The sequence below is a fragment of the Onychomys torridus genome, chromosome 21, assembly GCF_903995425.1.
Source record: "Onychomys torridus chromosome 21, mOncTor1.1, whole genome shotgun sequence".
In the NCBI taxonomy this organism is placed as follows: Eukaryota; Metazoa; Chordata; class Mammalia; order Rodentia; family Cricetidae; genus Onychomys; species Onychomys torridus.
In genome coordinates this window covers 25,497,792-25,521,738 of record NC_050463.1, presented here as the reverse complement: position 1 = coordinate 25,521,738, position 23,947 = coordinate 25,497,792, and the positions used below count along the sequence as shown (strand labels likewise).

The following is a 23,947-nucleotide window of genomic DNA, read 5'->3' as shown; positions in this document are numbered from 1 at the left end:
TTTCAAGAGTAGATGCGCTCACTGCCCAGAGGAATCCATGTGCCAGCATTCAAACAGCAAGATACCAGCTTAGGCCAACTGAGTCAGAATGCAGATAAAGGCACCTGCTTGCCAGGAGCCAGCAATGGCCAGTGGAGTGTAGGAAAAAATGCAGGCGTGATGTGGCGGCCAGCCTCCTCGGCACACTGCGCTTCTAAATAAGAAGCATGGCATGAGATGCTCCTAAAGTCAGAGCGCTGAATTCTGAAGTAGTGTGAGTAGCTGGTAGCTGGCCTGCTGATGAGTCTGCACTCTCTGTGTCTGTTTTCATGTGCTTCTTCCATGTAAAGGCCCTGGTGATATGTAGTTGGAAGGTTTCTCCGGTCCTGCCCAGCCCTGTGATCCCACAGCCACATATAAAATAATCACTCAGAAGCATATATTAATTATAACTAGCTCGGCCATTAGCTCAGGCTTATTACTGACTAGCTCTCACACTTAAATTAACCCATAATTCTTATCTATGTTTAGCCACGTGGCTTGATACCTTTTCTCATTTCTGCCTTGTCATCTTGCCTCCTCTGTGTCTGTCTGGTGACTCCTGATTCAGCTCTTCCTCTTCCCAGAATTCTCCTTATTTGCTTATCCTGCCTATACTTCCTGCCTGGCTACTGGCCAATCAGCGCTTTACTTATCAACCAATCAGAGCAACACATATTCACAGCATACAGAACGATATCTCACCGCAGTGGTATGAACTTTTTACTATGCAATCCAAGGCAGGCTTCCATTATGTAAGTGGTGGCTCATGTGCAATAAAGCAGACACTGTTCCCTGAAACCATCTCTGGAGTGGTTTATCTCTGGGCCCTGACTGTCTTGTCAGGAGACACTTGGTAACAACAGCACGTGCAGAAGGCAGAGCCTCTGATCTGGGATTTCAGCTTCTTTTCCTTCCGGCCTTGTCCCCTAGGGCAAAGTCATTGACTTCTGTGTGCATCCCGGGCCTCAGGAAGCTATTGTAAAGATGAATGAGTTAATACATCATCTCCACTTAGCACGCGCTCCCTAAGTGCTGGCTATGACTAAATGCATGTCCATCTCCCTCTGGAAGGCTCCCAGCAACTTGATCTCAGGACATGCATTTTGTTTCTCTCTGCTGAGCACATAGGGTCCATATAAACTTTTATTTTTTTTTCTATCTTATTTTTTTAGAATCATAAATAGAAGTATGAATGAAGCTGGATTAGGAAACCAGGAAGATTTTTGTAAAAGGGGTGGACCATGGGCTGAAGCCTGGATGATGGCTAGGCTTGTGAGGGGCAGGGGAAGATGGTGAGGTATTTCAGAGAGATAATAGGAGTGAGCCATGGGGCTGTTGTGCACAAATAAATATCAGACGTCCATAGGCGCTGGAGCCAGAGGAGAGAATTCTGAAAGAGAATTTCAGTTTAATGGTGTTGAAGGGTCGCCTGGATCACATTTTTGGGGGCTCTCATGACTCCCCAAGGAATTTAGGCTTTGCTCTTTAGAGAATGAGTGGGCTGGGAAGGTTTCGGCAGGTGAATGCACATTCAGACCTGTGCTTTGGGAAGCAGGTCCTTTCTAATTGGAGGGCACAAGGAGTGCGGAACAGGAAGGATGATGGGTAAGGAGGTCAGAGGTTGTGTTACTCCTTATTGGATGTTGGGCATCGTGTGAAGTGGTAACTCTTCCCCACAGGTCACGTCTTATGACAACCTGTGGCTTCAGCTTGGTTTCTAGTTATTCTGTAACTATTTAATCTGGCAGTAAAAATGTTGGTGATACAGGAGCATGCATGCAACACACACACACACACACACACACACACACACACACACACACACACACACGATGATGATGGTGATGGTGATAAGACAGTCCCTAAATGACCCCTCCCAAATTGGAGGGGTTGATCATTGTTTTATCTTTATTTGCCTTATTAATTTCTGATTTTGTCAGCTTCTGCACGCAGGGAAACTTTTAAGCAGGTAATTACAATGGATTCTCATGGGCTGCATGGATCATTTTCTGTTTGTTCTTTCCATCTCCTTCCACCTGCAATGAACATTATTCATCTCTGAGCTCTTTAAGTAGCTTGCCCTCTTAGCCCACGAGCATCAAGCACACTAACAAATAGATCTCAGGAAAAGTCAATTTGGCCTTTGTTATAAGTCTCAATAAAATAACATTTTATACATGTCAAGGAGTAAACAACCATCCAGAAGCAAGAGCCGTAAAATCTGGGCCTGGCTTTGAGTGTGTGGCCTTAAAGAAGTCGCTCACCCATAGTAGGCCTCAGACTCCTTTGCTTTAAAATGGAAAGGAAGATGTCGGTCCCCACTTCCTAAACAAGGCCCCTGTGCAAGAACAAGCCTTCCTCACTTTCTCATCAAATACAGATGGTGGCCCTCATTGACAAGCAATGCTCCAGGACTTAGACACCAAATGACCAAGAAGGACAAAGGGAGGGAAATAGAGACAGAATTCAGTTTGTCGAGCGTTTGCCCAACACGCACAAACCCCTGGTTTGGATCCTCAGCACCACAGAAACCTGTGGTTCTGGTATAGACTTCAAGGCCATCTTCAGCTACATAGTGAGTTGGAGAAGGGAAGGGAGGGGGAGAAGGGGTGAGGAGGATAAAAATAGCCAAGGCGTTCCCGTTTTAGAAACATACATGGTTTAAAGGCTTCGAAAAAAAAGTATAAGGTATGCCTTAAATTGCCTTAACTGTCAACTCAACGGAGCCTTGAAAATAGATTCTCAGAGGGATTGGCCTATGGGCATGTTTGTGGGAGATTGTCTTGATTGAGAATCAATGTAGGAGAGACCAGCCCACTGTGGGCAACACCATTCCCTAGACAGGTAGTCCTGGGCTGTATGCAATCCAGAAAGCAACATTCTTCTTTGGTTTTCTGCTTCAGTTCCTACCCTGACTTCCCTTGAAGATGGACTGTGACCTGTAAGCTGAAATCAATACTCGGTTCCCTAAGTTGTTCTTGGTCAAGGTGTTTCATCACAGCAAGGGAGGTGAAATTAGAAAAAGGTGCTATTATTATTTATTACAAATTTGTCCTTTTCCAACTTCAGGCAATGATATCTAATTGAGCTGGATGTGCTAATCTTGCTTACACTGAAGTGTATTTTTCTTTCACAGCCAAGGCTTTATCTGCCTCAGCAGAACTCCAGATTGGGCAACTTTTAAATTATAGCTCACAGCACAATCCATAATTTATGCACAAGTAACATTCTTTTGGAAGCTCTTCTTGAATTTTTGCCAGCACTCCTGGGAGCACAGGAGGAACTAAGGTTCCCAAGTCACTGAACACCCCATGGCTTCATCATGTTGACCGACTTCTCTTCTGTGAAATTAAGCAGGCTTCAGCCCCAGCCTCTGGGGTATCGGGGTGGGGGTGGGGGTGGTAGGTAATGTTTTCCCTCACATTTCAAAAACCACATTAACATTTAAGAGTATGGAAAAAATAGACCAAGCAAGGAAGGAAAGTGTAGGGATGAGGAAGAGTCTTCAACACACTCTGCTTCCAAAAGGACAGAGTTTCTAGTCAGTTCTGTTGTTCATGAGTCGTACTTGGGTAATATCTTCACCAGGATTAGAGAAGCTGTTTCTTGGAACTGGTTGGTGGCTCTTCATACAGCCCCATATGTGAAGGTCATGTATGTCCTTCCTGACTTCTGAAGCTGTAGGGGACATGCCTGAGAGCATTCCCCTCTATGCTCCTGTTTCCCCTTGGGTTAGTGTGTGGACTACTATTGAAAATATATTAAGGGGATTATATCGCTAGCAATTCACGGAGTTTGCTTAATGATCAAAGGAATTTATTTGAGGGTTAACTCACAAGACAGAATAAAGGAATTGGTCACAGGATCCTGGAAGGGTGAGGCACTGCCCAATGCTGCTCTCTGGCGAGCTCTGCCCTGGTCTGTTAGCTAAGAGAGAGCCTCGGTATGCCCATTCCAGGTCTTAAGAGTCCCTGGGGTGACCACACCCCGGGGGAATGTCCCTCAAGGTCCTAGGCAGGTGTAACAGTTACAGCTCCCACTACAGTGTATGGTTTGCTGGGTTTGGTGTATATCCACATCATCTTCCTTTTGTTTGGTTCCTTTTTCTTTCCTAGGAAAAGGAGACGGTCCTTGGTACTCACATATTTATCTATTATCATATTTGCTGAGCATCTATAAACTCAAATGAAAATTCCCATCCTCGTGGAATTAGCATTCTTTTGGGGGAACCCAACAACGGACAAATAAAATAAGTAAACTGTAGAGTATGTCAAGAGTGATAAGTAACCAGAAAAAAAATATAGAAAGATATGCATAGGGCTTGGCAGTGGGCAGAAAGAGGGATTGTGACTTTAAGTAGGATGATTGTAGAATACCCCATAAGAAGGCACCACTCAAGCAAAGACCCGGGAGAAATAAATAATAATCGCATGCTCATGTTGGGGAAGTATTTGAGGCAGAGCAAATAATTAGTAGGACAGTAAATGCAGAATTAAGATCATGAGGTGAAAGGAATATTCTAGAAACAGCCAAGAGTCCAGTGAGCCCTGGGCTTAATAAGTGAGGGGAAGAATAGTGGGAAATTATGTCAGGAGGATGAAAAGGGGACACATCCAGTATGACCTTAAGCCGCCTTCAAAGACTTAGCTTTTCCCTTAGAATGTGGGGGAGCCACTGTGCAGTACTGAGCAGAAGGATGCCACGAGCCAATTTGCTTCAACCAGGGCCATGCTAGTTAGCCTCCCTGGCCTGGAAGGCTAACTAAAGTTATCTAGATGGACCAGGGTGTGGCCTGGACCAGGTGCAACAGTGAAGATGAGAACTGACCGATTCAGGATGTAGTACGAACGTAGAGCCGGCAAGTTTAGCAGCTGGAGATGTGAAGTGCGGGAGAAAGAGAAGGATGAGTCTACAATGCTGGGTACTGACAGTGCTGGTCATATGCATCCAACAGGGACACTTCACATCCTGCATCTGTCTCCTAAGAACATCTAATATTTAGGGTTGAACCCACCCCTTTTGTTCAGCAGAGTCTCAAATTGGTAAAAATGATTTATTACACAGGTTCCGAAATACACTACAGCTATGCCAGCATTGAGTTTGCAAGCAGATTTTATGTCTCTACTCTGAAGTTCAAGACCATTGCTCTACTGTTAACTAGTGGTCAACTACTCCAGTTGGGAGACTTCATTTATCACAATTGTTGCTGAAAATCAATGAAGGGACCCAGTGCTGGGAGGAGGTCACTCTTCGTGCCTAATTTAATTGTTTAAAACAAACCTTTCACACCTCAAGCCTTTTTAAATTCACTGGTATTTGTATTGGTCTTTCAGTCATAACCAAGGTGAGCTCTTTAGTTGGGTACTCAGGAGAGTATCAGTTCTTTAGCTGAGCACAGGGAGCACTTGAATGGGCAGAAGCACCAGGATCTCTGCAAGTACAGACCAGCCTAGCCTGGTCTACTACCATCTCAAAAGAGAAAAACAAAAGGCTCAATCATAATTGATAAGCACTTTTGCTAATTCTTCACAGATCCATATCTAAATATTGAATATAAGCATATCCGTTTCCTATTTAGTTTAAGCCACTGTTGTGGCTTAAAAATGAGATTTTGTGAGGATCTATCTCATGGTATACTGTACAACTCAGAGGATTTTCCTTCCCAGAAAGTAAATCTACCAAGAAAGCCCGGGGCCACAGCAGAGGATAGAGCTATGAATGCCAACTCTTGGCCACCCTGCTGCACGGGGGATTCCACTTTCCCAGAGAGAAGGAATGTTATGTTACCACTGATATTATTTAAACTTTTTAGGTGATAATGCTGATAAAATGAAGGCCAACTTTACATTTTGATTCTCTACAATATTCTTTTCTATAGAAAGAGCCAAAGGCAGACGCCTCCCCCTCCCTGTCTTCCACTCCCGTTCTCTGACAGCACTGTGGTCATAATTTCGTCATAACTTCTTTTTTTTTTTCTGTCTAATAGGTCATTTAATTTATTTATTTATTTATTTATTTATTTATTTATTTATTATGTGTTTTAATTTTATACATCAGCCATGGGTTCCCCTGTCCTCCCCCCTCCCGCCCCCACCCCCACCTTGCCCCCAGCCCCTCCCCTCCATTCCCATCTCCTCCAGGGCCAAGACTCCCCTGAGGACTCATTTAAACCTGGTGGATTCAGTACAGGCAGGTCCAGTCCCCTCCTTCCAGGCTGAGCAAAGTGTCCCTGTGTAAGCCCAAGTTTTCAAATAGCCAGCTCATGCACTAAGGACAGATCCTGGTCCCACAGACTGGATGCCTCCCAAACAGATCAAGCTATTCAATTGTCTCACTTATCCAGAGGGCCTGATCCAGCTGGGGGCTCCACTGCCGTTGGTTCATAGTTCATGTGCTTCCATTCGATTGGCTTATTTGTCCCTGTGCTTTTTGCAATCTTGGATTCAACAATTCACGCTCTTGCAGTCCCTCCTCTTTCTCAACAGTTGGACACCTGGAGCTCCACCTGGGGCCTCATCATAACTTCTTAAGTCTTTGTTCCCTTATCTCTTCACTGACAACCTTCAGACCCACCATGCTGACTTATCCTAAGGATTCAGAACAAAATGAAGTATAATATTAGAGCAGGGGATGGGAGTATTGGTGAACCTTTGAAGGTCTCCTTATGGCTTTAAGAGGAGGGAGGCGTGTTCTTCATAGAGAACAACTTTTTCAGACCCACTTGCTTTCCAGCTCCTAGAACTCTATTTATGCTCATCCCTACATGTCCCTTTTCCCTACTTCTGTTTTGGAACTCTGTACATTCCAGCCAGGTAGCCCAGCTGCTCCCAGAACATGAAACCTTTCCTTCTTCTCACAGATGACATAATCCCCTTCCTTTCTCCCATCCAAGCACTAAACAGGACAGACCCTGCCTAGCTTCCTAGATCAGATGAGATGGGGCACATTCAGGGTGGTGTAGCCATAGACTCTCATTTCTTCCTTTACCGTGCCTGTTCCTTGCCCCAGACCTACAGTGCTGAAATCTGCTTGTTAACGAGATCCCCAGTGGATTGGGATGCACTGTGAAGAGAAGGCCCTATTCTAACTGTTGCTTCTTGAACTTGGCTGCCTGTTGAACTATAGAAGGACTTTTAAAGCTTAGTACCCAGACTCTACCCCCCACAGACTCTGATTCAGTTGATTTGGGCACAGCCTGGTCATTGGTGGTTTTAAAACTCCCAGCGATACCAACATGCAGCAAAGTGAGAGACCCCACTGCTCTGTAAACGTCCCTTCCACTTCCTTATGAGGGCTTCAGGCTCTCTCACGCTCTCTGATGCCATGATTATTTGTGTTCACATACATTTTTCTACCTCTATTAAACTGCACCTTTGAAGAGTGAGAACTGGCTTTTAATTCAGTTTTATCACCTTCTCCCTTACAAAGCAGCCATATTAGAGGAACTTAATATTTACTGAAGGGATGATATATTTGTAATCTTCAAATTTGTTCCCTTGACACCATAAATATGGCTGTTGGCCAAATCGGGGGACTGTTGGGACACAGTCTCAAAATCGTGAAGTTGGTTGTCAGTTCTAAGACCAAATCCCTAGAAAATCAGAGGCAGATAACCAGAATGGGTTTTCTAACTGAAAATGGATTCCCTGGGTACCAGTGCAGCCATCCAGTTCCATCTATGTGTCTTCCTATGGAAAGCAAAGCTTCAAATCATGGCTCCAGGGGGCAATGCAAAATGATGCAGAATGTCCCCACCTACTTCGGGCATCCAATTCAGAACTCCTGGCGGAAGTTTGATGATATTTTTCTCTCTCCCCAGGGTGGCATTTTGATATTTACGGGGATCAGTGCTCCCACTATGAAGGCATCTGTTATTGAAGTCTTGCTTGGTGAGTACTTTCCTGTGTGTATCTGGATACTTTCTAAATCTGGCCAAGAAAGGTTTCAAGACAGAATATGTAAATAATAATAGAAATTTCAGGGAGAATGTTAAGTATAGATCAAATTCAAGATGCCTGGTGTGTGTGTGTATGTGTGTGTGTCGTGTGTTCATAAAAAGCAGATATTTATATCATATATATGTGTCTATATATTACATATATACTATATACACACATCTTTGTGTTTTTTAGCAACAAATATTTCAGATACGGCGTGTTTGAAGATTCTGAATTTAAGATCCCTCTGTTTCTTAATTTCTCAAAAAAGAAAAAAAAATGAAATATTCTTAGGATGATAGGGTTTTTTTGTTTTTTGTTTTTTGTTTTTGTTTGTTTGTTTATTTTGGTTTTTTCGAGACAGGGTTTCCTCTGTGTAGCTTTGTGCCTTTCCTGGATCTTACACTGTAGACCAGGCTGGCCTCGAATTCACAAAGATCTGCCTGCCTCTGCCTCCCAAGTGCTGAGATTAAAGGCGTGCCGCCACCACCGCCCGGCTAGGATGATGGTTTTATTCAGGCTATTAGATCTTATACTTTGGAGATGAAATATTTGAGGCATCTCTTATCTCCAAAGAATATAATTTGGATATGTCTTTAAGGAACAGCATGCTTACTGGGATCCAGACAACACTGGTGCATTTGGAACTAAGCCCAGCGGTGATAGTCTGTTGTTGGAACCCACTGTCTGAGGCTTTGCCCACTAACATGCCTCTGCATGTCATGCTGAAACAGAGGGGCACAAAGTCCTTGTAGATAGTCTGCATTAACTTGTTGGGGCTGTACCACAAGCTGAGTATCCTAGAACAAAAAAAAAAAAAATGTGTTGTCTTCCAGCTCTAGTGACTTGAAATCCCAAATCAGTGAGTCATTGAGGATGGTTCCTTCAGCTGGTACTGAGGGAAAAGTCCACCCCTGCCTCTTCCCTAACTACTGGGTGCTTTTTGAAAATCTACAATGTTCTTTGTTTATGAGTACAGTGCTCTGGTTCCCATCATCTTCACACGGCATCCCCTGTGTGCACACCTGTTTCTGACTTCACCCCTTTTGTAATGACATCAATTATATTGGGTCAAGAACCCCAGTATGACTTCATCCAATTCAACCAGTTATCTGTGACATTCACCTATATCCAGATCAGGTCATGGTCGGAGAAACTGGGAATTCAGAAATCAATGCATAAATTGCATGGGAAAGGGATGAAATTTAACCCACTACAGAGTGAATGTGTTTACGCCTGCTCAGAGGGAGTCTGCCTGGACACAATGGAGGGAGAAAAAGGTGACACAGTTTGGAAAGCAAAGGGAAATCATCATGGTAGGAGGAGCCCTGGGCTGGAGTCAGAGAGAGGACATGGGTTCTAGTTCTGAGACACCATCAGTTTGTTGATGTTAGCAGCTACTCTTGGGGCAGTGGTTCTCAACCTTCCTAATGCTGTGACCCTTGAATACAGTTCCTCATGTTGTGGTGACCTCCAGCTATAAAAAATATTTCATTGCTACCTCATAACTGTCATTTTGCTTCTGTTATGAATCATGATGTAAATAATTAATATGCAGGATATCTTATATGCGACCCTTGTGAAAACATTAGTCGATCTTGGGGGTTGTGACCCACATGTTGAGAACCACTGTCTTCGAGCCCGCTGTTCCTTCTGTAAATGATGTGACAGAGCCAGGGACCACCCAGCTCCATGTCAAATGTTTGCCGGGTGTTAAGACAGTGTCCACCAAACCACCTGTCTCTCAGGTCACCCTCTCTCATAAGTAGACCATTGCTCATCCTCAGTGCCACCATATGCTGTTTCTGTCATGTGGTAGTGGGAAACCCAAAGAGGTTTCTGGGTACCCATCCAGGAGCTCTCTCCCCAACTAAAGATGTTCTCACCTGATTGAGCAAGGTCCAAGAATCAACTATCCAACCTGACCACTGTTACAAGGAGGTCATGGTCTGGATTGGGTATTTCCAACCTCTCAGCATCTTGCTCAAAGAATTAAGGCAGCATATGTAGGAAGCAAAGTGGCCAGAAATTTTATTCAGAAGCAATGTGACAGTACAGAGCAAACACACTACAAGAGAGCAGCAGCCTCCTTGAGTTAAAGTACTAAAAGGTCTCAGGTTACTGCCTTGGGCATCGGGGCTTCCTCTTATGGGGTCCATGAGAAGAAGGAGTTGGTTGCTAAGGGGTGTTCTGTGGGTGGTTTAGTTTTAGTTGAGTGGACATACACTTTTCTCTTTTTAAATATTTATTCTTTTTAATTTTCTCTCTGTGTGTGTGTGTGTGTGTGTGTGTGTGTGTGTGTGTGTTTGTGTGTTTGTGTGTTTGTGTGCGCACACATAAATGCAGGTGTCCACATAATCTAGAAAATAAAGCCAGTCTCCCCAGAGCTGGAGTGATAGGGGACTATGTTCTTTGCAGATCCTGGGAAGTGAACTCTCAACCTCTGATCCATCACTTCAGCCCCACATAAGCTTTTCTTTACCTGCATGTGCTTTATCATAATTCACTTGATACTAGTCATATGCACAGCCGGTTATGCAGGGGCATGTGATGATAAATAGGGGATTGTTTGTAAGAGTTCACAGTTTGCCTTACTTTGCATGTGCACAACACTGACCAGTTCAGGCTGGGCCAGCCCCCTGTCTTAAGCTCCCTAATGTTATGGGACACTCATGAATGGAAAATAACCCCAAAGGAGAGTTACCAAAGGTTGTTGAGAGGAGCAATCACATTGTTTAGAGCAGGGGGTATGTGTTGTTTAGTGTAGATGGGAGTCCCAGGTTGTTAAGAAGAGGGATTCGGGATAGCTTGAGCCAAGTGAAATTCTGCTCCATTAGGCTTTCCCTACCCTAGGCTGCCCCATAAATTCAATTATTTCATATGCCTGGCCTGCTTTAGTTCGCCTTGGGAGCACAAGGTCTTTCACATCCACCTTACTATTTTGAGCTACAGGTTAACAAGTGGTTAGCATTGAAGAAGTGGAGGTGTGTTACCTCCTGTTCTCCATCATGGCACAAAGCCAAGGTGGAAAGGAGAGCCCCATGCAGGAACTTCGCATTCACAAGCTCGGCCGCAATACCTGTGTTGGGGAGAGCAGGGCAGCCAAGGGTTGGAGCAGCTCACAAGCCAGACAGCCATATTTTCCAAAGCTAGATACACAGTCAGGTCTTTTAGCATCAGGAGAAATGAAAAGATTGCTGTTCCCTGCACAGTCCGTGGAGCCAAGGCAGGAGAAATCCCAGAGAAAGGTCCGAAGGTACAGGAGTAAGTTATAGAAAAATAACTTCTTGGATACTGGAAACTTTGGTTTGGGGGTTCAAGAACATGTTGATCTGGACATCAGATATGACCTGAGCATTGGGATTTGCAGCCTCGATTCCTATGTGGTGCTGTTGGGTAGGTCAAGTTTCAACACAGCAGACAGGAAGTGCAGGGCTGGCTGCATTGAGGCCAAACACAGAATCAGAGAAGAAGAGGCCACACACTGGTCCCAGCAGAAGTATGGTGGGATTGTTCTTCCCAGCAAAACAACTTCATTCAAAAAGCCAACAAAATTTTCCCAGGGGGCAAGATAAAAGTGGAGGTGAGAATAAGAATTTCCTAGAACAAAATGGAAGAAACCGTAAGGGCATTTCACACCCTGCCTTTTCCTGTGCATCAAGGACTCAAGGTGGAAGACTTAGCTACTCTGCTCCCTGCCTCTCTTAGCCTGCCCTTTTTCTCAAAGGGGTGCTCACACAAAGAAAGCAGAAAAATAGCCAGGCAGTGGTGACACACACCTTTAATCCCAGCTCTTGGGAGGCAGAGCCAGGCAGATCTCTGAGTTCTAGGCTAGTCTGGTCTACAGAGTGAGATCCAGGACAGGCACCAAAACTACACAGAGAAACCCTGTCTCGAAAAACCAAAAAAGGAAAAGAAAAAAAAAAATAGAAAAAGGACACCCCCGATACCTCAACACAATGGAAGCCACATATGGCAACCCCACACTACACAATGGAAGAGCCAAGTCCTTCCTCTGTGATGATGAATAAGATAAACATGTCTATTCTTGTGCTGAAATCCCTAGCCGGATCAATTAGGCAAGGAAAGGTTAAAAAATCAAAGACGCTGGGCTGAAGAGATATGATTAAGAGCTTGTGCTGTTCCTACAGATGACCTGGGACCTACATCGGGCGGCTAACATCCCACTGTAACTCCAGCTCCAGGGGAATCTGATGGCACTGGCTTACAGAGACACCTGCACTCAATAACCCCCTACACACACACACACACACACACACTTAAAATTTAATTGGAAAATACTAATTAAATTTGGAAGAAAATAAAAAATGATATGACATGTAGAAAACATATATCAACAAGCCTTTAGAACTAGTAAACAAATTCAGTAAATTTATAGAATTTTGTTCCCTTGGTATCATTGTGAGGAAAAGCCTGGTGGGACTGGGCTGTTCGGTTCATTTAGAACTTGTGACGTGGCCTTTGCAGGTCGTGGTAGAGCAGGCAGCAGACAGAGCAACCGAACAAGGGGCCAGACACAACCTTCAAAAGCCAGCCTTTGCGACCTATGCCTTAATTCCATCAGCTAAGTCTGACCCTGAAAAGATTCCGCAGCCTCCTCTGGCTGGGGAACAATCGTTCAAAGGAGGAGCCCACGGGGGACTTTTCAGATTCAAAATATATTGTACCCTTGCCTCCAAAGCTCATGGTCATCTCATAATACAAACCATTTAATCCAAGTTAAAGAGTTCCCAAAGCTTTAACAGTCTCCACACTGTAAGTCCAAACTTCAAGGTCTCTTCTGAGTTATGAAGCTCTGTGAACTCAGAAAGTTACATTCATACATATATAGTGATGGAGAGGAGCCATTTCCATTCTAAAATGGGCAGATGCAGTATGGGGGGGAGGAGGTGGGGCCAAAGGAAGACATCGGGGAAAAACAGGAAACTGGGTAGCTCTGCGTTGAGCACTTGGTGCACACAGGTCGCTGTGTTCCCACGGTTTTGGACACCACTGCAGCTGTGGCCTTGACATTTGTGGCTGGCATAGCTTCTTTTGGTGGGGCATCTCCACTTGGTGCCTGCCACTTTACTTAGCTGGCATCCCGCGTTCTTGGCAGTTCCAAAATCCTAGGAACTGTCTCGCTTCCCAAGCTTCGTGTATCACTTACTAAGGTCCCCGCAGAATATCCAACCTGTCTACACATTGCTTGATCTCCCAGGCTTTTCTCCATGGCCCTGTAACGCTCACATTTTGCATGCCTATAGAATGAGGTGCACACAGACAACAGATGCTAAAATGCTAAACCCATGGGCCCATTCATCAGCAGCCAGGACCTCTTGGACCATGGCTTCGGTGACTTCTGAATGCCTGCATGGCTGGACCCATGAAAACACTGGTAGCCCTTGGTGCAACACTGGTTTCTTTAACTATTGCTGTTTCTTTGTAACTTTAAAGGAACTATCTTTTGGGCCCCAAAACACGGTGTTTTCTATTTTTCCTCTCTTGAGCCAAACTAACAAAAGCTGAAAGCATTTTGAAACCTTGTTCCAATGTACTTTTCAAAGATCCTATATTAACTGCTTTTCTTGGTGCTATAACCAAGTATGTGAAACGAAGCAACATAAAGGACCGAGGATTTGCTTTGGCTTAAGTTCAAGGTTACACTCGGTTCTAGCAGGGAAGTTATGGTAGAGGGGGTTTGAGGGGGATAATTACAGTGTGATCTCAGTCCGGAAGCAGAGGGTAGACAGAAAGTGAAGCTGGACTCAAAACAGGGAAGGCACATTCAAGCGATTCACTTCTTCCAGAGAGCCTCCATCACCCAAAGGTTCCACAACATTTCAAAACAGCACCACCATCTAGGAACCAAGCGTTTGAACGCATCAGCCTAGGAGGGACGTCTCACATTCAAACCGCAGTGGATGCACTAATCAAAACAGCAACGTACTAGAGTAAGAATGACAGAGAAGTAAAGATGGCCCAGAAATGAATTTATAATCAGTTAGCAAAGATAACAGGAAGAGGATAATCTCCTAAACATATGCCACTGGAAAAATATGATATTCAGGGGTTGGGGATTTAGCTCAGTGGTAGAGCGCTTGCATAGCAAGCACAAGGCCCGGGGTTCGATCCTCAGCTCAAAAAAAAAAAAAAAATATGATATTCATGTGCAGAAGAATGGAATTAGATACTTAGCTCTGATCAAATTCTTAAAAATCAACCAAAAATAGAAAATTCTTAACCATAAGACTTGACACTGGAGAGATACCAAAAACAAGCCTAGAAAAAAAATCATCTTGAAGTTGGCCTGGGCAGAGAAGACTCGTTGGACATGACCCGAAAAGCCCAGGCAGCAGACAGACAAATGAGGTTATCTAAAATGAAGTCTGCACAGCACAGCGAGTGGTAGTGAAGAACAGAGGCAGCCTGTGGCATGAGGAAGAATATTTGAAAGCTGCATGCCTGATGACAGGTTAATATTAATATTATAGAGGATCCCAAAAATGTAAATAGCAAGAAAATAATCTAATCTTAAAAATAGACCAGAATAGGCATTCCTTAGAAGGAGATACACAAATAGTTAGCATATAGGTGTATTTTTTTTTTTTTCTGAGACAAAGTTTCTCTGTGTAACAAACAGTCCTAGCTGTCCTGGAATTCACTCTGTAGACCAGAATGGCCTCAGACTCACAGAGATCCACCTGCCTCTGCCTCCCGAGTGCTGGGATTAAAGGTGTGCGCCACCACCGCCAGGGAGATGTATCTGTTTTTAAGAAGTTCAACATCACTGATCATCAGGGAAATACCAATCAAAACCATCATGAAATATCACTTTATATCTATTAGAATGGCCTGTATCAGATGGACATGATATTATGAGTTGATGGGCGTCTGGAGAAGAGGCAATCAATGCTTGCCTGCCGGAGGTGCGTGAAGGGACACAGCTCTCTCAGGCCTTTCCTTTCTCTCCCATTCTCTCTGTCTTACTAAAACCCATTCGATTACATTCCTAAACCTACCCACCAAGGACTATTCCCTTATTTGGCCACTTCCTCCTCCTGAGGCTGACCACCAAAATCTAACTATCCAAGTATTGAAGTCCACCAGTCAAAAGCTCACCTAATTAACATGCCCAATCAGAATTAAACACCTCATCCTCCTCATCCTAATACAGGGCTTCCCATTTTACTCTTATAAACTGTCATTTGCATATAGGCTACATCTGTTTCCTCTCTCTCCAGGGGCAGTCCTTTGTCGTCTGTGTGTCCATCCTCCTCCAACCCCCTCCCAGGCCTTCCCCCTCCCTTGTTCCCTTCCCCCTCCCATGTTCCCTTCCCCTTTCCTCTCATCCTCTATATCTTGCCTTTGCCTCTTATTCCTTGCCTTTGTCCTTCTGGGGTAAATAAATTTCCTTTGCACTGAGAAGTTGGTCTTGGGATATCCTGAGCCAATACTGGTCCCTTCAGTAAGTATATAAAATAGTGCACTCATGTTGGCACTTATTATAAAAAGTTGTATGAAGGTTCCTCAAAAATTTAAAAACCAAACTACTCTGTGATCTTACAATCTTCCCTCTGGATACATGTCCCAAAGAAATAGAATCGGTGTATTCAAAGATATTTGCCCTTCCATGTCTACAGCTGCACTGTTCACAAGAGGCTATGCGAGAACCAGTCCATGTGTGCACTGATGGATGGAAGGGAGCATTAAAGAGGAGGAGGGCTGGGCAGTGGTGCTGCACGCCTTTAATCCCAGCGCTCGGGAGGCAGAGGCAGGTGGATCTCTGTGAGTTCGAGGCCAGCCTGGGCTACAGAGTGAGTTCCAGGAAAGGCCAAAGCTACACAGAGAAACCCTGTCTCGAAAAACCAAAAAGAGGAGGAGGAGGAGGAGGAGGAGGAGGAGGAGGAGGAGGAGGAGAAGAGCAGCAGGTGGAGAGAAAATAAGAACCAGACGATGGGCAGGAGTGCTAAGGAGTGCTGTTGTTCTAGACATGGCATGGTTATTAGACTCATGGGCTCTCAGCAGCTCTGGTTATGTGCACAAGTATGGTATTGTGTTCCCCCAAAATATTGTGCACCCTAATAAAGTTATCTGGGGTCAGAGAACAGACAGCCACTAGATACAGAGGCCAGAAAATGGCGGCACACACACCTTTAATTCTAGCATTTCAGAGGCAGAAATCCCTCTGGATCTCTGTGAGTTCAAGGCCACATTGGAAACATCCAGGCATGGTGACACACGCCTTTAATCCCAGGGAGTGATGGTAGAGAGCAGAAAGCTATATAAGGCATGAGGACCAGAAACTAGAAGCATTTGGCTGGTTAAGCTTTTAGGCTTTGGAGCAGCAGTTCAGCTGAGATCCATCTGGATGAGGACTCAGAGGCTTTTGGTCTGAAGAAGCAGAATCAGCTGAGAAACTGGAGAGGTGAGGTAGCTGTGGCTTGTTCTGCTTCTCTGACCTCCAGCATTCACCCCAATAACTGGCCTCGGGTTTGATTTTATTACTAAGACTCTTTAAGATTCCAGCTACAGCACAAGGCCTGAACAAGGTCAAGCCAGCCCGAATTCCAGCACAGGTTTGGCAGCTGGATCCTTTACCCATTAAGTTGTTTCTCCAGTCTTCTCTACTTTTTTAAAATTGAGACAGACTCTCTTGCTGATCCCAGAGCTCCCTAATTCAGCTAATCTACCCAAATCATTTGCCCAGATGATCCTCTGTTGCTGATGCCCCAGTGACGGGGTTACGGGTAGCACCACACTTGCCCAGCTTTTAGTGGGATGTGGGAATCTGAACTGCAGCCATGGAGCTTATGTGGTAAATGCTTTACCACTAAGCCACCTTCCCAGCCCAGATGTCTTTCTACATCTGGCTTATTTCAGTTAGGGTAATGTCTCCACACCCTACACTTTGGCTGCAGGACAGAGAGAAATTAATCTCTAGCCAACCAGGAAACTTCCTTCACGCTGGCCAGAAGGTATTATACAAGTTCTTGGGCAGAAAAGATGCCAGTGGTCTTACCCAGTGTGGTATCCTGATATTACACTACCAACGTGCAAGGCAAGATGTACACATTGGTGTAACAGTAGCACAGCTATTATGTAATCAACTTCTTTCTGATTGGAATGGTGCTCTGTCCCATAGGAAGGAATTCATGTCTGGTACCGTAAACCTGGTCTCAAGTCCATGACTGAAGAGGTCATAGGCCCTAGGGTGGAACTTAACTACTGTTAGTTTGTGAAATGATTATGCTGTCAAACTGCTTGCCAAATATTTATGTTTATAATCATAGACCTAAGTTGCTCTCAACCTTTGTCGGTGAACCTTTCTTCTGCAGTGGGTATAGTACTCAATCGCCAGGCCCCATGTGCTGGTAGGAGAGAATCCACTCACACAAATTGTCCTTTGAGCCCCACATATGTCCTGTGGTATGTGCAGGTGCACCCTACCATACACGACACACACTCACACACACAACACACACACACTCACACACAACACACACACACTCACACACACACAACACACACACACACACACACACACACACTCACACACACACACACACACACACACACATACAGAGAGAGAGACAGAGACAGAGAGACAGAAAAATGATGCTGTGTGAACTCACATAGAAAACCTAAAAAGTGAAAGAAACAGGGAATAGAGGATGGGTGCCAGGGTCTAGCGGAGGGGAAGCCACAAAGAGATGTCATTCACTGTGAGGTTGGTAAGTTCTGGGATCTTAATGTATATCAAGGTGGCTAGTTCATGCAACTGTGTTGTTTGCTTGAAATTTACCAGAAGAATAGATCTGAAATGTTCTCACAGTACAAAATAAATAAATAAATAAAAATAGGTAGGTATATGAAGTGATAGACATGCCAATTAGCATGACTAATCGTTTCACACAGTACACAAAGATCGATGTATTGGATTGAATCAGTGGTTGAATACCACAACTTTTATTAGTCATAATGTAATAGAGCCAGAGGAGGGAATGATATATGACTCCATTCCTGAAAAAAAGAAAAAGAAGGAAAAGACATGACTGCCCCTGAGTTCCTCTGAGTCTTCATCCTCAGCATCACTTTCCTCGCTCCCTGGTCAGAACCATTTCCTAGGGCTTCCTAGCACTCACCCCTCCCACTTCATCCTCAGCTGGGTATTATGACAGAATCCCACACCCAAATCCTTAGTCCTCCATCACTTTCCACCATGCCCTGCTAGTCTCCATGAAACCTCTTCCTCTTTGTTCACTCGCTTTGCTTTGAGACAAGGTCTCACGGCCACTCAGGGGATTGGAGGTGTGAGCCACCACACCTGGCTGTGGAGGTTCATGTCTCATCGCCATTCTCTTGACTGAAGCTCCCCCGCACTTCTCCTTTCCCAGCAGCTTGGATCCCAGGGTCTTAAAGTGTTTTGCTTCCTAGGCTTGGAGGATGAGGCACATACAGTCCTCTCTGCTTCCATGTCTCACCATGGCCTTTACCTTGAACTTCCCGGAGGGTGGTGGCATTTCTCATCCCCAGACCTTTGAAGATGCTGTTTCCCTTACTTGGAATTCGCTGGCCCTCACTCTCACACTCAACATCCCCATTTGGTCCTCCAAGAAGTTTCATTACAAAACCCAGCCTCAATGAGATGGGACCATCTACCTCTCGAATTATCTTTGCCCTCTTGAGGGCATTCTGCCCCAAGCAATCATCATTGAGATGGGAGTTTAGTCTTTCATGGATGTTCCTCATGTATCATAGCTATTCAATGTCACAGATATTCAGCAAAGGATTGTCTCTAGGGATGCTGGATGTGTAGGGCAACAGAGCCCTTCAACAACACTGCCAAACTCCCTAAATTAACACCACTTAATGTGTGTCAGCGTTGACATGTTCCTTTTCTAAGATTTATTTTCATTATTTTAATTATGTATATTGTGTGTGTGTGTGGGGGGGTCTTTGTGGAGGTATATGCACGTGAATTCGAGTACCCACAGAGGTGCTAGGTTCCCCTGGAGCTGCGGTTACAGGTGGTTGTAAGCTGCCTGATGTGGGTGCATAGAATCGAACTTAGGTCCTCGAGAAGAGCAGTATGTGCCTTTAACCACTGAGCCATCTCTTTAGCCCCACATGTTTCTTTTAGAGATCCCTAAGTGTATCAGAGAACTCTATGCCTCTCAGTGTCTTGGGGGTCACAGTGGAGCCATTACTTCTACCAAGGGGATATAAGTGAAGTAAAAAGGCTCTTATTACCAAACCTGCTTTCTGGTTCCAGCTTCAGATTTAACCAAGGTGTTAGCTTCGACCAGGATTTCAGTCCCTAAAATGAAGGGCAGGGGATAAATCCCAAAGGTCCCCTGAAGGTTTGCTATTCTATGACTTGAAGCCTACGTTGATATTTCACAGGATTATAGGAAATAAAGTGCTGTGTTTGCTGTGAGACTCTGATTTTTCTGATGCCCAAGGTTCCAATGAGTACATACATCCCAAGTTAAAACACTAGGGATCTTGAATGACTTTAAGATGCTCTGCTTTATAGATAAGGTTTCAGGAAGGTGGTGTGGACACCAACTGTGCCTGTGGACTGGGAGCCTCAAAGATCTAACAAGAAATTTCTATGAAAAAAAAAAAAAAAAAAAGAGCCATTTCTGTATAAAAAATGAAGCATTCTGTGAAAGTTCCAGGCACCTAAGTGCTTACTGACTTGCTTACTGATGAGCTGTCCTGACATTTTACGTCTTCCCTTGAAATTAGATTATAATTCATTACTTACTAGAAAACACAAACACAGATTAATCATGCCAATAGCTTTAGAGTGAACTTTTGTTATAAGTCCAAATGACTTTAATATGACCAAATTAAAAATAATTTAATGATAAAGTCTGTTTTTAATTGTAAAAGAAACATTTGCACTATGAAATTTATGTTTTGTGTATAAGTGATATGATGCAGTAGGGAGAAATGTAGAACACAGAATGTATAAATCATGATTTCATCATTATTAACATTTTGGCATATTGTTCCAGGTCTTTTTTCCCCCTCTGCTTCTATTTTAACTGTCAAAATCATTGTTCACATTCGAGCTGAGCACTTCACAGCTAATTTAGTCACCTTCTACACACCATTTGTAACAAATGCTTACACATCCCCGATTGTTGGGACTTTTCCAACGTTCTATTCTTTCCAGATTGCCATTAGAAATGCTCTAATGAGAATCTTTACATAAATCTCTGTCTATATCAAAGATTATAACTTGAGATCTATTCCCAAGAGGGTAGTATCTATGTCAGAGAAGATAATTTCTGAGGCTCTTGAAACCTATTATCAAATAGCTTTCCTATATGGCTCCGCCTGCACCAACAGAGCCCAGAAATTCACTAGCCCCAATTCCCTTCCAGGATTAAGTGTAATTTTGTGTTCTGTACACAAGGACATAACACAGAAAAGCAACCTCTCACTGTCTTTTAAGCCTGAACTTTAAATCGTTAATGAAATTCCATGTTTTTTCGAGCTTAGCCTTTTGTGTTTTATTTATGAATTATCTGTACGATCATTTTGTTTTTAAATTGAACTTAGAAACAGTTATACCTCAGATGCCTTAATTTGGGTTAGTTTGCTATCACACCGGAGAGGAAGAAGTAGCAGAACGTCTTAATGAGAAAACATAATTTTAATATTTAATTTCCTTGAGATTTCAAGAGCTACTAAAAGGATGATGAAAAAGTGTAGGGTTTTCAACAACAGAACACTAAGGGGCATCGCTTCGTGGTTGCTTTAGAGCATGCTTGCCTCAGTTCCCTCCAGGTTTGCAGACAGGAATCGTCTCAGTGGGTAGGTAAATAAAATTATTTGAAAAGACTTGGCTTGCAGATTTGTTTGCTTCTTTACATAGGCATGGGGTCAGCCTTCTCTCTTAGTGCTCCGCGAGGCATTCTAGGGAAATAAATGAACGTTAGACTTATTTGCCTCCCACCCAAGTTCAATGTTGATTTCTTTTTGTTTGTGAGTGGAAGGAGTGATACATGTTCACGATGATACATATGCAAGCGTGTGTGCTGATGAGCCTGCATGTGCATGTGTGGATGTCGGAGGGCATTGCCAAAGTCATCCCTCTATAGACCTCCACCTATTTTTTGAGACAGGGTATGTCACTGAACTTGGAGCTCGGTGATTGGCTAGGCACTGGCCAATGCGCTTCAGAGATCTTTCTGTCTCTGCCTCCAACCCAAGTGCTGGTGCTAGAGATACAAACCCCTATACATTTACATGGATGCTCAAGACCCAAACTTTGGTCTGCATGCTTATGCAACCAGCACTTTATGCCCTGAGCCATCTCCCCAGCCTCCCAGTGCACTTTATAAAACATAGCAAGAGATAGCTTGCAAATGGGAAAGGAAAACTTGCCCCTGGAAACAAGGGCATGTGCAGGCTGTGCTGAACAGCCCTCCTCTCTGGAGGTTGGGATTCTAGGGTGCTTTAATTAACAAGCCCATATGCTGAGGGGAAGGCAGGAGAAGGCTTGTGCATTGGACAATAATAACCTTGTTACCCTCTGTTGGTAAACTGAAACAGCCATGCATGGGCTCACTCATCTTGGAGGGTCTTGGGTGACTAAACAAGTATTGGGGTGGTCTTACTGAAATATTTATGGTCCTAATGACACCAAGACTCATAAAGACTTCCCAATGACCTACACACCCGCATGGGTAGTATTTAGCTTTCCCGAGAAGTGACACTCAAATTTATTTACCATTTATGCCTTCAATTTCACTATTTATTTGTTCGCTTATTTGTTTATCTATTTATTTACATGCTTAGTACATCTTTTACAAAATATTCCCAGATTCTGGCTGTTTATTTCTGCACAGAAGATGAAAGAGTGGTCTTTATACAGAACTAAATGACCCAGAGGCCACTATAAATAACAGACCTCCAGGAAACTCGCACACACCCTAACCCCAGAAGTAAATAACACCTCAAAAATGTTAGCCTTCATGCTTCTCAGCTGCATTTTCTGCTCTCTCTCAGTTCTCCTTCATGAGTTTGTTTCTGTCTGGCCGATCAGGCCCACACCTCAACTAATGATAAGAGCCCAAAACAGGTTAACACGGTAGCTGTATTAATGGCACAGGTGACCAGTGTCTTAGTGTGTTTAGGCTGCTGTAGCCAACTGTCACAAAACGATAGCTTACAAAAACTGAAACCTATCTGTCAAGTTTCTGGAGACTAGAAGGCCAAGATAGAGAGACCAACAGTTGATGCCCCTTTACATGATAGGCAGGACAAAATAGCTTTCTGAGACTTCTTTTGGAAAGGCCCTAATTCCATTCTTTTCTTTCTTGTGTGTACTATACATGTGTGTATGTATGACTTGCGTGTGAGAGGGTGCAGACATACCACAATGCATGTGTAGAGCTCCAGGGACAATTTTGAAGATAGGTGTCTCCCACCTTGCTGGAGGCAGGGTCTCTTTGTTGCTTGCTATTACATAGCCCAGACTAGCTGGACATGGAGCTTCTGGGAGAATCTCCTTTCTCCTCCCATCTCCCCATAATAGCAACAAGGGGACATGGGACTGCAGATTTAAGTTACTGTGTCTAGCTTTTCTTGGTTTCTGTGGATTAGAATTTAGGTGTTTTACCCATGGAACCATCCCTGCAGCCCCATTAATTCCATTCATGACAGGGCTACCTTCATCTTCATCCCCCGCACCAAAGGCTCTGCTGTTAATACCATCCCCTTAAGGGTTAAGATGCAACATAATAGTTTTAAGGGGGCACAGCCATTCTGTAGCAGAGACCTTATAATTTCCTCCAAGCCTTAGTGATGTTGATACCTTTTCCTTCAAAACTAGCTGCCAATTTAAGAGTCCACTTGTACCTAAATTGAATATATCTGTTGAGAGGAGAGAAAGGGAGACGGAGAGGAAGAGGGAGGGAGGCAGTGAGGGAGAGAGAGAGAGAGAGATCAGTTGTCTTGTGCTTTTTAGACAGAGCCTCACTATGTAGCCTTGAACTTGTGACCCTCCAGCCTCAGCCTCCTGAGTGCTAATATTACAGGTGTGTGTCCCCAGTTGGGATCCAAGTGCTTATTTAGATAGCTCTGTTTTCCCATGCTTACCTCCAGAGCCCCAGCTCTATCCAGAAAGCAAGTTGTTTCCAAACATAGTTATAGTGAAGGTGGGCTAAAAGTATGCCTCCCTGGAGTGGGTGAAATGGGGGGAATGCCTGGTGAGATGGAGGGATGCCTGGTGAGATGGAGGGATGCCTGGTGAGATGGAGGGATGGCTGGTGAGATGGAGAGATGCCTGGTGAGTCAGAAGGATGCCTGGTGAGTCAGAAGGATGCCTGGTGAGATGGAAGGGTACCTGGTGAGATGGAGGGATGCCTGGTGAGATGGAGGGATGGCTGGTGAGTCAGAGGGATGCCTGGTGAGATGGAGGGATGCCTGGTGAGATGGAGGGATGCCTGGTGAGATGGAGGGATGCCTGGTGAGATGGAGGGATGCCTGGTGAGTCAGAGGGATGCCTGGTGAGATGGAGGGATGCCTGGTGAGATGGAGGGATGCCTGGTGAGTCAGAGGGATGCCTGGTGAGATGGAGGGATGCCTGGTGAGATGGAGGGATGCCTGGTGAGATGGAGGGATGCCTGGTGAGATGGAGGGATGTCTGGTGAGATGGAGGGATGCCTGGTGAGTCAGGGGGATGCCTGGTGAGATGGAGGGATGCCTGGTGAGATGGAGGGATGCCTGGTGAGATGGAGGGATGCCTGGTGAGATGGAGGGATGCCTGGTGAGATGGAGGGATGCCTGGTGAGATGGAGGGATGTCTGGTGAGATGGAGGGATGCCTGGTGAGTCAGGGGGATGCCTGGTGAGATGGAGGGATGCCTGGTGAGTCAGAGGGATGCCTGGTGAGATGGAGGGATGTCTGGTGAAATGGAAGGATGCTTGGTGAGATGGAGAGGTGCCTGGTGAATCAGAGGGATGCCT

General features: G+C 44.5%; 1 protein-coding gene and 1 pseudogene across 2 annotated transcripts in view; both read left to right on the top strand.

Moving 5' to 3' along the window:
* The window catches only part of Vit (vitrin), a 121,558-nt gene that overhangs the window by 14,822 nt on the left and 82,789 nt on the right, over nt 1-23,947 (top strand). For both annotated transcript variants that reach the window (XM_036171046.1, XM_036171045.1), the window contains exon 2: nt 7,841-7,910. In XM_036171046.1, the coding sequence (XP_036026939.1) occupies nt 7,880-7,910 (31 nt within the window). In that variant the 5' untranslated portion in view covers nt 7,841-7,879. The remainder of the gene's footprint in view (nt 1-7,840; nt 7,911-23,947) is intronic.
* Nucleotides 10,967-11,533, top strand: LOC118571862 (annotated as a pseudogene).